Source organism: Dreissena polymorpha, chromosome 2 (assembly GCF_020536995.1).
Source record: "Dreissena polymorpha isolate Duluth1 chromosome 2, UMN_Dpol_1.0, whole genome shotgun sequence".
In the NCBI taxonomy this organism is placed as follows: domain Eukaryota; kingdom Metazoa; phylum Mollusca; class Bivalvia; order Myida; family Dreissenidae; genus Dreissena; species Dreissena polymorpha.
In genome coordinates this window covers 8,117,501-8,133,129 of record NC_068356.1, presented here as the reverse complement: position 1 = coordinate 8,133,129, position 15,629 = coordinate 8,117,501, and the positions used below count along the sequence as shown (strand labels likewise).

The 15,629-nt window shown below is 36.7% G+C and overlaps 1 protein-coding gene across 1 annotated transcript; it reads left to right on the top strand.

Annotated features, from left to right (window-relative positions):
• Positions 1–244: 244 nt before the first annotated feature.
• Positions 245–14,182, top strand: LOC127865771 (uncharacterized). The gene is made up of 5 exons (XM_052405724.1): positions 245–648; positions 5,316–5,418; positions 6,157–6,774; positions 7,715–7,739; positions 8,989–14,182. Exons 1-5 carry the CDS (start codon positions 591–593, stop codon positions 10,570–10,572), a joined length of 2,388 nt encoding a protein of 795 aa, XP_052261684.1. The 5' UTR covers positions 245–590; the 3' UTR covers positions 10,573–14,182.
• The last annotated feature ends 1,447 nt before the right edge of the window (positions 14,183–15,629 follow it).

The window sequence follows — 15,629 nt, the reverse complement described above, 5'->3', positions numbered from 1 at the left end:
CCTTTATGCAATTTTGTCAGAATATTCATATTAATTCGTTGCCTAATTCACAATACATAATACGCGTATAAATTTGTCGGCAAATTTAATATAAACATGCTATTTAAATACTCATTTGTAGCAGGGAATCAATCACGTGAAACTGAAATGAAATAATTACGCTGTTTTAAACTGTTTAAATGCTGGCTGACTCAATTCGTTAATAAACCTAAATATTTTTAAGAGTGTTTAATCAATTGGGAAACAGTTACATATACGGTTAGGAAGAGCATTTTAAGCTGATTTGGACATAATCGTCAAATCCCTTTAAAACCATTTTATACGAGACATATTTTCCTTTATTTCTCATTCTTTATCATGAAAGGAGTAACGTCATGCAATACTCGCTCGGGTAGACAAACAATCGACTATTTTATGTCTACTTAAACACGTCTGCTAAACATAGCTAGCGGAGCGGATCGCGAAGTGCTATTCAAGTTAGCTTAGTCCGTACTACTTCAATACATTTCGAATCGTTGTTAAAATGGGCGAGGTTTAGTGGATCTTAAAATATGTGTTTTCGGACTTCCTGATTCGGATTTTGAAACACCATGCTAAGGGGCCGTCTGCTGATACCGCTAGGGGTCACGCTCCTTCAGATCGGCTCTGGTAAGCTCGTACATGAGTTTTCGAATTGATTTCATTTAGATTGTCATTGAATAAACAATACAAAACTATATTTGTTTAGTGAATGAAGTTAATAAAAACAAAAGTAATAACACAGTTCAATAAGTATTGTTTTGATTTTTAGAATATATTAACAGTGTTTTGTAAAATATAAAACGATGTAACAAAAATGACCGATGTAAACTGACTTGAAATTCACAGCTGAAGTTGGGCATCGGCGACGTTCAGGCATGCGTGAAATACTGAGTTGAGTTGTAGTAACAGTTGTCAAAAATTGTGTGATGATATACACCCTACCTGTCGCTTTAATGTTAAGTGTTACGTTTCTTGAAATCACTGCTGTGCTCAGTGAGTGTGAATATTTAAATCCATTACGTATAACATGTACAAGTTCATTGTTTCGCTCATCAAAGCAATTGAACGAAAACTAATAACATTTTATATAAACAATTGCATTGCTTAGGTAATTCTGGAAGATATCTGTTCATATTTTTTTTGCACGTGTTAGTTATATAAGATACTTTAATGCGATCTGTATTATTTATATAAATATTATTTTTTGTAATGGTTACTTGTGAAATTAGTGTACATGACCACCATAGTTATCGTCGTTTCTCATGAGGGTTATGCATTGCACCATTCCAATATGAAATTTCTGACAATTTTCAACAAGCGAACACATAACCACAACAAATGCAACCACCTTAAGTTTGATATTTTTATATTACGACTCGTATAGGTATCTGTGTTATAATACCTCCATGCGTGGCAATTATCATTCTCGGCGGGTAGTTGAATTGCTGGATTTGGAAGTTTGACGTTCGATTATTAAACACTCATTCTAAATATTGCACTTGTTATCGAACTTGCCATCAAGCTGGTCCTTCTGCTTACACATAATTAGTAAAACGAACTAGTAGCTGGTCTTAAGTCAAAGAGCAATTTCTCTTCATACGACTGTATTTCCATTCCATAACGGATTTTCATGAATATATTTTACACGAACAATACTTATTTGTATTCTACTTTATGAAAGTATATGATAATTAAAAAGATTTAAAAGTGCGATTGTCATTTTTTCCCTAGATAACCGACATGAAAATCATAACTGCGGGCATAATATACAGCCTGCATACTAACGCTTGTTTGGTGTACCTTTCCAACTTACGTTTAACAAAAAAAGACATAAAATAGACGTAAATTCCTTTTTAAAGTATATACGATTTTACTTGTCTTCAAAACAAATAACTTTATCTTCGTGCCACGCATGTACTGATGCTTATATTGATAAATTGATCTTTGTTGACTTAGGTACTACTTAAAAGTACCCAGGGTACTCTTAAGTATACTACCTAGTATCCAGGGGTACGGTAAATATATTAAAAAATGCCTCGAAATTTGTCAGGATGCCTTAAAGCGTATTTTCCGTACCCGGAGTAACTTATAGTATACTTCAGAGTTCCCGGAGTACTTTAAAGTAGTACCGGAGCCGACAACGATCCCTTGATCGCTAATATTAGAAGACAATGGCCATAGTGTGAACAATACCGTCAATACGTTTTAAACTGACGGCTATAATGTACGGATCTCACTAAACGACATTTCTCTGCCATATTAACAAACAGTCAAGAATTAGCGTTCTATATTAAATATGAGCTGTCAAATATATGTTATGTAAATATATGTTCTGTTCTGTTCTGTCAAAACTACACGCTACTCTAGTGGTCTCCTGTCTCAAGACAATCTGAGAAGGATTATTACATGGCTTTGTGATGAACATGTTTTTAAGAAATTTAGGTTCTATGTGCTTTCGAAGATCAAAATTGTCTTGGCATTCGTATGTATTTGCTCCACTATAAGTAAATAATTTTAAGCGAAGAACAAACACACCTTTTGCCAACTTTTTCAATCTATTTCGTTGAGAATTTTTTCAAAATATAAAATCATCATGTCAACGTAATAGTACCATTATGCAAAATAAAACTTAATCTGAATCTTTAAAACACAGCAACAAAAAGAAGACAACAAACAACAAGTTAATATACATGTAAATAAAAAAAAAACACAATCTACCTATCTAAAATTGAGCAGTGAAGATTAATACCGGTGAGTAAAATTTAACACTTGTTTTGCTCGACTTACATGCTCTTTGACGACCAACATGATGATAAAGAACTCATAAAAACGTCCGTCTGCATTTGATCGTCCTTTAATAAACTAATAAACTATTAAGTAACTAATTTGAAAAACGTTTGATTGCTTATTTTTGAATGTCATTGGAAATAAACTATAGATCTAGATATCTTTATTGCGACGAAATTTTCAGCCATGACTTGGTATATTTGACAGACGATATTTATTTGAATCAATGTGTATGCTTTTCATTTGTAAAGAATTAATTCAACCTTAAATGTATTTCAATCATTAACTTTGAAATAATTGATAATATAAAAAAGCTGTGAACAATAAACTTGGAGAATGCTGTGTGAATGTTCACATCTGCGCATTACGTTCATACACAAGGCCTGTTTTGTCAAAATTTGTTTTGGTATTACTTACTTTTGAAAAAAGCCATTCCGAGAGATTTGCTTACACTAATTAAGAGCCTTAACCCATTTATGCCTAGTGGACTCTCCCATCCTTCTAAATTTGATCAATGTATTTCCAAAATTAGTGATGTCGGGTATATTTATTTCTATATTTAGAATAGTTCTTACAGATATTCTTTTAAGCAAACAGCGCAGACCATGATGAGACGCCGCATCATGCGGCGTCTCATCTGGGTCTTGTCTGTTTGCCAAGGCCTTTTTTCTAGACGCTAGGCATATATGGGTTAATACATTTTTTTGCAATTGCGTACCCGGATCATTTCGAAATGTGTCGGCACTTGGCCGTAACGGGTTGGTGAAATTCAATATCTAAAGCAAACTTCCTGATTCGTTTCGATCAATGGTTGTCGGAAGGAAAATACAATTACCTACATCGATTTTAGGCGCGCATTTGCGTGTTGTAATTTTTTTTTGAAACCCTAGGTAGAAAAAGTTTGTGGTAGTTGCGATAACATTTCACTGAATTGATTGTGATCATTACTACGTATAAACATTGATTCTCATGTTTTGCGAATAATTGTAAATTTTATCGAACTATATTGTGGCAGCTAGCTGTAATTTGTATTGTTAAAATATGTATGTTATCAAAATCGTTACATAATAAGATATGCATAGAATTTAAAATTGATACAACTCAAGTTACTTTCATTTACGTACATGGCATGTACGTTTTAAACGCACGTGAAAAGTTCAGTGTTCAGAAAGGTAATTCGTACTAAATCGTTTTTCTTACATAGAAGGTTTATAATGAGACAGTGATAACAATTTAAACGTAATACTTCATTTTGTTCTGTTACAAATATGAGTAGATTGTGATACGAATGAAATAAATTTATGTAAAAGCAAAAATAAATCAAAAGATACATACATACAAGTAAAATAAGGATACAATAAAAAGACAAAAAACAACAACATTAGCAGACTAACATCACTTTTTACTTCAGATCCAATTAAGCTCGAAATGCTTACTTATATTATCACAATCTTTTGTACAGCAATAACTGATTTAAACTCATGAACTCAAAACTCATGTTCACAAAACATGGAAAGGAAACAATATACGTAAATAGAAGAATTCTATAGCACTTTTTATTAAATATCGTTTTTATGCAGTTCGCTCCGCAGTCTTTCTAAAGGACTAAATACAGGTTTCACATTTTACTTGACCCTTTGTTCAATGCCCTTTTTGGTTAAATCATTTTCACCCATGCAATTCTATGTAAACACTAAGCAGAGTTAACTGAGGCGATGGATTTTGAATCGATTTTTCATTCTATGCCTTTTCGTTAGAACGAAATCCATTAAAAACACGATACACAAAATTACTTAACAATTTCAAATTGAAAAGAGATACTCTTTTGTAAGTTGATAGCTTTTTCATATAAAACACTATGTAAGCAATTTGAATATTAATAACCGAGCTATTGAAGAGGGCGATATACTGGTTTGTGTAAGCCACGTAACACTACAGAATTATGGGTGACTCAAATGGACCTTGCTACATATTGATACATGATATCAGAATGTTTTTAAAGATTTAAAGATTTAAATGTATGTTTGTGATAGTCGTATAAAAAACGTTTTAACAAATAGTGGGGGGTGGGGGATGTAAGCAGACAGTGTACAGCTACGGTATTACAAGTTTTTTAAAACAAATATTTAAATGTATTAGTTGAAATTTAAGAACAACTTTGATTGGCTAAACGTGTCCAGGCAAAGTGTGAGTGGGTTAACGAACCGGCAAAATATTCAGACAAAGCTATTTTAAATAAACGATAAAAATCGAACAAAATCAAATAATAAGCGATTTTGGTTTGTAAAAGCAGATGTTCATGATAATATTTTTGGCCGTGAAACTCGTTGCCATGGATAACAAGTCACACTCGGAATATTTCAGCTAAATAAAAATCCAAAACATTTCCCATTAACAACGTTTTGAAATGTAAGATTTTTTCAACGTTTAGCGTAACGATTTCGTTGACAGTTTGGCCTTTATTGCAATTATATCAAAGGGAATGGCCCTGCTATTTATTTTCTCAGTGGCGGCTGCAGCGGAAGACGGGGGAGTGATTGCCGCCGCCGTCGTTAGTGGGGTTCTCTTCCTTTGCCTTGTCATCGGCATCGCGTTCTTCTGTTACTACAAGTAAGTGATCAACATTTGCCTTGTTATAGGCATCACCTTCTTCTGCTACACGTAAGTGTTCAACCTGTGCCTTGTCATCGAAATCGCTCTCTTCTGCTACAAGTAAGTGTTCAACTGTGTCTTGTGATGGGCATCGCATTCTTGTGCTACTACAAGTAAGTGATCAACATGTGTCTTATAATCGGCATCGCGTTATTCTGCTACTACAAGTGACTGATCACCATTTGCCTTGTTATATCATCGCCTTCTTCTGCTACACGTAAGTGTTCAACCTGTGCTTTGTCATTTGCATCGCTTTCTTCTGCTACTACAAGTAAGTGATCAACATTTGCCTTGTTATAGGCATCGCTTTCTTCTGCTACACGTAAGTGTTCAACCTTTGCCTTGTGATCGACATCGACGTTTTGTGCTACTAAAAGTAAGTGATCAACATGTGTCTTATAATCGGCATCGCTTTCTTCTGCTACTACAAGTGAGTGATCTAACTGTGTTTGCCATCAACATCGCTTTCTTCCGATACTACAAGAAAGTGATCAACATGTGCCTTATAATCGGCATCAACTTCTTCTGCTACTACAAGTAAGTGTTCAGCCTGTGTCTTGTCATGGGCATCGCTTTCCACTGCTTAGTAGTACAGGAATGTTGTCAACCTGTTTTGTATACATCTCGTATGCATCGTTTTTTTCTGTAAATGTTTTTTTTTAAAAGAAATCTTGCAGTCTGAGAATCTTTTTTCAGATATGGCGGAACAAAACGCCCCGAAAAGCGCCATCAACGCAGACACCGAAAAGACCGTCATGTTGTTTACAACGGGCATGCATATCCACCTCCACCGCCGCCATATTACGACCCGCGGCTACCACCGCCTTACGCCATGAACGGTTACGTGAAGAAGGCACCGGCGAACCCTCCGTATCCATCAGCGTTCGTTGACTCACCGCATGTTACTGCTTACAGTCATCCCCCATATTCAACATACCACGGACCACCACCGGCAATTATGCACCACGAGCGACGGTCTGTGGGAACCGTTTCCGGTCCGCCGCCTCCTATAGTGATTCCACTCGGAACGATTCCAATAAGGGCGGACCCGAGACCGGTTATTCATAAATCAAAGCGGAAAAAGAGAACAGGGTCGGGAGAAGCCGGTGAGGATCGGAAATACTCGACGGACAGGCGATCGGAGAACGTACCCCACGAGTTTGTCGTACAGCAGTCGTATGACGGAATACCAATTATCAGGCCCGTTATTTATATTGACGACGACGACGATGATAGCAGACCGAGGGCGCGATCCAAATCCCGCGAAGGCCGATATAAGAAGAGAACCAACGATAATCAATCTCCGAAAATAAGGTAAACGCTATTTTGTATAAATTGTTCGGTCATAAATTTTATTGTATCGGATAACGCACCATTGCTTTCTTGTAAAATTGCCGATTATTTCGCAAGCACACCTGATACTTTAAGCAAACAAAGTAAGTGTGAAAATAAGAGAAACAAAGAAAATAACTCTAAAATAATGTGGTGAAGAGTTATGCTTCTTGTAAGGCGAATTCCCTTTAAATGAGGAGGAAATTACGTGACGATAAATATGGCGACGTCAATGCCGAGGGAGGTATTATTCGCCGTTTTGTAGCCTTTATTATTTGTATTATTTTTTAATACCGCTCTTTTTTCAGCCATATCATTAAGAAAGTGATTACCGTTTATTGTGTATAAATATTTCCTCTACATCTCGACTTTCTTCGCTACGAAATGTTTTAGCTGGATAACAAAATTACAGCTCCCGCAAAGAACATTCGTAGCGAGTTAAGTTGAGATATAAAGTGAATGTCAAAACAAAATAAACGCTAATCACTTTCTTACTGATATGGCTGAAAAGATGGAAGCATTTAAATATTCAACAAAAGTAATAAAGGGTAAAACGGCGAAAAACACCTTTTTTGTCTTGATCGTCACGTGATTACGCCCTCTATTTTTGATATATATCCAAGAGGATATTTGTAATAACAGTTTAATAATCAGGGGAGATATGTTGATGAGAAAGGGACGGTGGGTCAAGTACTTTAAAGTTTTACCCGTGTCGATCGCGTTATGCTATTGACATATTTTTAAGAAAATTAAATTTTTTGTTAAAAACGTTTTATGGAAGGAGCTGAGGTAATGCTTTCACTTTACAATAAAACTAATCAATTGTGTGGTAATAAAGCTGGTTAGTATCACCGATATTGTTTAAAGGTTTATTCAAATAATTTTTTATAATGCATTTCTGAAATCCCTCTTTCCCTTGTAGGGAGCTGAATCCGGATACCACAGAGGTAGTTATCGAACATATTTATCTTTTTAATAGAGCCTCTTTCTGTGAAAATTAGACTTAAGGCATGTTTAGCCTGTGCAGTCTGTACTAGCTAATCTATGACGACATTTTCTGCTTGTATGGATTTTTTCGTTTAAACGAAAATCCAGTTTAGGCGGAACGTTTCGTGCCCGATTAGACTGTCCGGACCGAACAATCTGGGAGGACACTTTATGCATATGCATGAAGCCCAGTTTTCCCACAACAATGCTCAATAAATACAGTTTTAAAATCGGCGAAAGCTGAAATCTAAAAGCCGGTTACCTGATCCACAGGCAAGTTGAAAAATAAAGCTCACTGACATGTGTATTTACGTGTTGAAATTATTCAATATTAAAGCAAAGCGAATCTTATTATGAATAGGAGATATTATGTATCGCCAGTAATTGTGTATTTTATACTTTACACAAATTTAACTACCGAATTATTCACCAAAATTGGTTGTTTGGATAGTATGTTATACCGGTATAAATACATAGTGTACACAGCAACGGCAGACACAGCAGTATGTCTTTCATGTGTGATCCTAGAGCGATTTTGCGTTGCCGGTTAATGCATTGCTTTACGCATCGAACATCTCAATCCATTTGTAATGTGCATGATACAATCAGTGGTTTGCAAGGTGAATGCGATCTTGCTGCACATTTATGCAATATCCATTAACTAGATTAAATCCAAATGTAGAAACTAACATGTTTCGACATTCTTTTAGCGCGGATGATCGCGCTTTTTTCAGTCGTGGTAATGGCGGTGATGATAATGATGACATTTGGGTATCCATATGAAATAGAAACATTATTCAGATAGCCTTAATTACTGAGCCCATGTTTCAAGGAAGTAGTCTTTTTTGATACCGCTCCACGTAATTTATGTACATCGGATCTTGATAAGGAAGTAAAACACCAATATAAACCCTTGACTGATTTTGTTTAAGTTTCCAACTTAGAAAATACTTTTGCTTTCATCATTTTTTTCATGATAAAGAATTCATAGAGAAACCGTCAACGATAGCCACGATTCACTTGTAAGGGAGCCAATGTTTCTTTTCATGAATGTTTACGTGAAAGATGATTTTCAATTATCTCCCTTCGCAGTCATGATTTGAGGTAGCATTTTCACACAGAAAACATACACCCTTAACTTGGATGGTTTTCTGCTGAAATAGTTGTTTCTATTCAACTACTTAGCATTAAATATACATGTTTTTTCAGGTCAAGGCTACAGCAGCAGAAGACACGGAAGTTGTCATTGAGCGCAGGCCGAGGTCTAGATCGCGGACCCCGCCTCCAAGCCGTGACGTTACTTCCGCCCTACAATCACGTGCGATGTCGGAGGCAGACGACTTCAATAAACTGCGTCGCTCCACTAAGGGTGCGTATGAAAGTGACTCTGAGTCTTCAAATGCCCCTTCTTTCCGATGGGCCCACGCTGAGCCGGCCCCGGAACCGGTTGAGGGTGACGTCATGTTCTTCCCATCAGGAACGCTAGTTGACACCCAACGTCACGACTCCAAGACGCACGAGCCTTTGAACACGAGGAAAGACGACGACTACGTTTATACTCAAGTGATTAAGGCATCCACTCGCGAATCTGTTGTCCGCAAAGATGATACAGATAAAGATGGTGTCTACGGATACACTCATGTAATTCGCTCTTCAACGAAAAATACGGGCGAGGGACCCAAGGCATCCACTCGCGAATCTGTTGTCCGCAAAGATGATACAGATAAAGATGGTGTCTACGGATACACTCATGTAATTCGCTCTTCAACGAAAAATACGGGCGAGGAACCCAGTCGAAATAGTCCCGTTGCGGTTGCAGGTCCAAGTTCCGCAGGTGATGAAGGATACGAGGTCCCTATCCGGCGGTCTGCAAAGGGGCCTTCGTATGAGACGGAACACGGGATAGGGCGAACCGGAAGTATCGGGAACATCGGCGCCTCCATGTCCGACCGTCTACAGTACTTGGTGGAAGACGGCGAGAAGTCGCGGTTTACTAAATACAACGCGGGCGCTATAAACTTTGGGGACGACGATGTCGATGATGATGAAATCGATCCTGTTCAGTTGCGCGTAAAGCGCACGGAAACCCCGCCAACAATAATTCCACGCGATAGTTTATATTCAACATCTAGTAAGCGTCCGGCTACTCCACCAAGCGATATACCGCCGTCCGCCAGAGAGTCAACGGAAGTTCCACCGCTGATCCTACCTAAGAGCACAGTGGTGTCTCCTCGCGAGCCCTACTCCTCCTACCGCCCGAGCACGCCCCCGAACGATATACCATTCACCCCACGACCTCCTACTCCTCCCCTGCACTTCAGCTCAAACGCAGCGTCATCCAATCATACCAACAGACCTAAAACCCCTCCATTTGATGCTCCGGAAACTGCAAGGTCCGGTCTTGCTTCTCAAGGGAACGTTCTCAACAGGTCGTTAGCCGTGGAGCCGACAACGGGTCAGCCGGGATCATTTCAAGCCAGACAGCGACTAATAGAAGCTCATTTACAGAAGAACCAGAGTGGTCCGGCGCCCTCTAAGCCCACGCCGAGTACATCCGCCGCGCATCGCGCCGAACCAACCCCAGTTGCACCAAAGCCTTATGTTCCGTTAGTGCATGTTACCCCCCGGGGTGATTCCACCGGCACCACCCCCACCGCCGCTACCAAAGTAGGTCACGCGGAATCTGACTTTTTCTCGCCACACTTATGTGCTGACTATAATGGTTTTTACCTTTTAAGTCTCATGTACTGCATTTATTATAGCGCATACACTAAAACAACTCATGTACACTGAAATTCTTAAATTTGCGTATTAAATTATATTCATTATTATCAGTCGCAGTGATGAAATGGTTATGGCGTCCGCTCTCCGTCCGAGAGGTCCCGATAACGCTCCCCATTCTAAAAATCCTTCCGAAGACACCAAGCACTTTTTTAAAACCAGAAAACGGATTTGAGAGGATCTGTAAAAGCCAGTTGATTTATAGACAATTTAGCAACCCAAATATGTTTAATCTTAAAAATATTTATCGATGTACGCAAAATGATTATACTTAAATAGAGTATTCGCTATTTGTGCACACTTTTTTTTTAACGTATGGCGCCAAAATCATTCGGCGGAGGATCTCTATACATCTGCGTGTAATTAATATTGGACTGGTGTTCAATGTTCATTTATATTTATTTAAGCTACTGTGCCTTTTTTTACACCCAAATGATGATCGCGTATTTAGTTTATGGTGCATAGAACGTTCTAAATGTATAATCAATACATTCAAGTACGATTGCTGGGTTAAATGCGCTCATAACAAGATGGGATTGTTAAACCAATCTGTTTTTATGTGCAAATTAATAATGTCAGATCGGTATGCTTTTCAATCAAAGACGTCTGTTCTTGTGTCTATGCATGCTATTTATCATATCGAATAATACTTGTTTTGTTAAATTCTCAAAATGCATTCTTATTAAATTCTACATTTCGCTCGTTGACGTTTAAATAAATTAAAATGTATTCTTTGTATGTAAAAAGTGCTCTATCCAGAATCAGATATTGTTTGATTTATGCTTATACTAATTTATATATATTCTACAGTTGTAAATGTTACCTGGAAGTGGTTTATAATGTTTGTATAGATTTTTTTCCGAATGTATGTTAAGGCAATCTTCGTTTGTGTGTGTGCTATCTAAATTTGGATGGTGCCTTAAATGTGCTTTCCTTAGTATAAGTTTTTCTCAAAATACTTGTTTTACTTTTGCGATTAGCTTTAAAAGCAAAGGCAGATAGTTTAGGCGGCTCAAATTATCAATTCCTAACTAGTATCTGTTAATTTTCAAAAAAAGGAAGGTTTATGCACTGAACAACTTTTCGTATTGGTTACTTGACTAGTGAACACACTTCGTAAAGCGAAACCATTGCAGCCAACACTACATATGAATCGAAGAAACACTAATCGCCTATTGAGGTAATTTTGAAAAATATCATAGGTCATGCGAGTTCTATGCTGTATTTATAATATCCCTTCAATTCAAAGTCACAAAGTACATGAAATAAGTGTTCTTAGATATCTTAATGATAAATGCGCGAGCTTCAAGTGCAGTCTGACATCGATCTCTTATAATACATTTCATGTGAGTGTTATTCTACACTCTGAGGTGAAATACGACTGTCTCCAAACATAACCTCTTTTGTATTGGATCACGTTTGGTCAAAACTAGGTAACCAGTTTAAATCTTAGAAATCTTATGCATTTTTTTTAGCTCGACTATTATATATGAAATATATATAGTGGAGCTATCCTACTCACCGCGGCGTCGGCGTTAGCGTTCCCGTTAGCGTTAGCGTGCAAATGTTAAAGCTTGCGTACCACCCCAAATATTTTCAATGTCCCTTGACATATTGCTTCCATATTTTGCATACTTCTTTACCAACATGACCCCAACCTATAAACAAGAGCAGACAACTGTATCAAGCATTTTGTAAGAATTATGGCTCTTTTTCACTTAGAATATGCATATTATTGATAAATCTATGTTAAAGTTTGCGTACCACCTCAAATATTTTCAATGTCCCTTGACATATTGCTTTCATATTTTGCAAACTTCTTTACCAACATGACCCCAATCTATAAACAAGAGCAGACAACTGTACCAAGCATTTTGTAAGAATTATGGCAATTTTTTCACTTAGAATATGCATATTATTGATAAATCTATGTTAAAGTTTGCGTACCACCTCAAATATTTTCAATGTCCCTTGACATATTGCTTTCATATTTTGCAAACTTCTTTACCAACATGACCCCAATCTATAAACAAGAGCAGACAACTGTATCAAGCATTTTGTAAGAATTATTGCCCGTTTTCCATTTACAATATGCATATTACTTTAGTTACATTGCCATAACTTCTTTATTTATGATCAGATTTTATTAATACGTTGACAAAACAACACTTACCTGAATACCACAATGGATTCCACCCAAACAATACCCCACGCCCCAACCCAGAATCCCTGCCCCCCCCCCCCCCCCCCCCCCCCCCCTCACCCCCCAAACATTTTTTCTTTTTTTCTTTCCTTTTTTTTATTTTTGAAAGATCATCTAATAAATGACCACACCCCACATTATACCCCCCTCCCTACCCCCCCACAATTTTTTTCTTTTTTATTTATTTACTTTATTTTTGAAGGACCGTCCAAACTTTCCACCCAAGCTATTGCTATCAAACTTGAAATAAAATCTATTTAGTTTGTTTTATGTCTTTACAAATGTTCAATAGATTGTGGAAAATATACCTGAACTATTACCTTGACCTTATTGAATAATTTGAACAATTACCCCATGATGGCTTACGTTATACTGTCAAGCACTCGAATAGTCCAGCGCGCTGTCCTCTGACAGCTCTTGTTTTATACCTTGTTATCACTCTAGAGGACACATTTTTATCAAGAACTGGATGAAACTAAGTCATGATATTTATCTTGCTAATATACATATGCTGATATTGAATCTGGGTCAAATGTTGTCAAAACTTAGGACACCATCTTATAAACAATTATGACCACTCTTGAAGCCACATATATCGAAATATATGGAAATCTTGTTGAAACTAGGTCACCAGGTCAAACCTAAGAAAACTTGTTACCACAAAACATACCACATTTATGAATCGATCTTGATGAATTCTGATGGTTAAAATGTTTAACTTGTTAATATTTAAACCTAATTTGAAGCTGGGTCAATTGAATAAAAAAAACTAGATAATTAGGCCAAATAATAAAAAATGCCGTATTCATACTTTTATTGCAAGTAGCCTATTTTCCATTTGCGAAGGACCTAATTAATTTTTTTAAAAAGTTTTATGAAGAGCGGATGTCCCAAATGCAACTTGACACCACAATAGTTTATAGTGATACTTATAAATCTTTTTAACAAATTGTTACACGAATCGATAGGAAAATACGACAAATTAATGTGGACAAAATTATTTAATTTCGTCGATTCAATTTTGAGAAAATAACTGTTTTAGTGACTAATCAGAAAAGTTGTTGCGTGTTTATCATTTTTGATTGCAATTTTATGTTATTTTTGACATGTTCTGCATATGTTTTGTTGCTGTTTTTGTTTTGTGTTTAATATTTTAGTTTATTGATATGACTTATATTTTGTTTACTGTTGCGGTGTTGCTTAAGGACATGTTTAACATGTATTTTCTTGCGAGCATAGTTTGCCAGACGGGCTTTATATTAAGGGTTTTTGAAACACTGACAATTGTAGTTTGCTATATTCATTTGCAAATATAATCGACATACATTCATTTATTAAAATAAATGCTGTAAACTATTCTATAGAACATACAGAACTGTAAACACAATTTATACGTAATAAATTTTATTATATAAATGATCTATATGTATCCCTTATTTTAAACTCTTGCGTTTCAAAGGTTCAATACTATCAGTATAGCTCGCCAGCAAAACCCTGATATGTGTTCACTCTTGTACGCTTGACTTGTGACTTGTGACGTGACTTGACTTGTGTTTTGTTATATCAAACTTGGTTGTTTTGGATGCACGTGATTCAATGTTATATCTCGAAAGCAAATACATATCCTCTATTAATTTAATGCTCAGTGATGATATATCGATAACAATCGCTATATCTTTGTCACTAGCCTAACAATAGACTACTTTTTATACCAATTTCAAATTAATAAATATGAAATGTTTTTATGATGCATATCATATCACTTTTTTTGTAGTAAATCATCAAAAAGAAGTAACCATAACTAGCAGTTAATGTTCACAAATACAACTTACAAATACTTACCAACACTAGATATTGAATATTCATATATTGAAGTCATGATATGCACTACCTGCTTTCATTGGTTTGGGTTTTCTAACACATTTTACTAAGGTGACTATAGATAATATATTGGCGCTGGCCATTTTTGTACGGATTTCGTTTCAAATCCACAGTTAATATAATACATATACCTAGATAAATGATTCACGTTACATCTTTTTGACATCGATTCGTTTAAATTTGGGCACGCGATGGTCTTTACATATTAATTGTAAGTTATCCTTGAATAAAGCCATTAGTCATTTATGAGAAACTAGCTTACCGGAACCCGGGGTCGTGTAGTGAAGATTGTCGTTTCTTTGTAAAGTCAAGCTTAAAATCAAGATATGGACATCATCGAATTGAAAGATTTCTCGTTAGATTTCTCGTTAAATGTTCCCTCGGTTGAGCGACGATCATGTAACCATGGGAATTCGCCTCTATCACGTGCACTTATATGTTACACTCATTTCGTGTAATGTATTTATAACAAAAAAAACTTAGAAAAAATGTTAGCAAAAGTGATATTTACATCTAGCGATGCACAAATTAACCGACGATACAGATTTGAAGGTTGTAAGAGCACTATCGAGAACGTAGACATCAAGCACGCGAAAGGTTTCGGAGCACAATCGAGAACGTAGACATCAAACACACGAATGGTACCGGAACACAATCGAGAACGTAGATAACAAACACGCGAAGGGTGCCGGAGCACAATCGAGAACGAAGATAAAAAAACACGCGAAGGGTAACGAAGCACAATCGAGAACGTAGACATCAAACAAGCGGAGGGTGCCTGAGCACAATCAAGAATGTAGGTAGACATCAAACAAGCGAAGGGTGCCGGATCAGAATCGAGAACGTAGATATCAAACACGCGAAGGATGCCGGAGCACGATCGAGAACGTAGATATTCAACACGCGAATATTGCGAACGAAGACATCAAACACGCTCATGTAATATTGACTGAAGCGCTCCCACAATGTTTATCAGATCTCTATG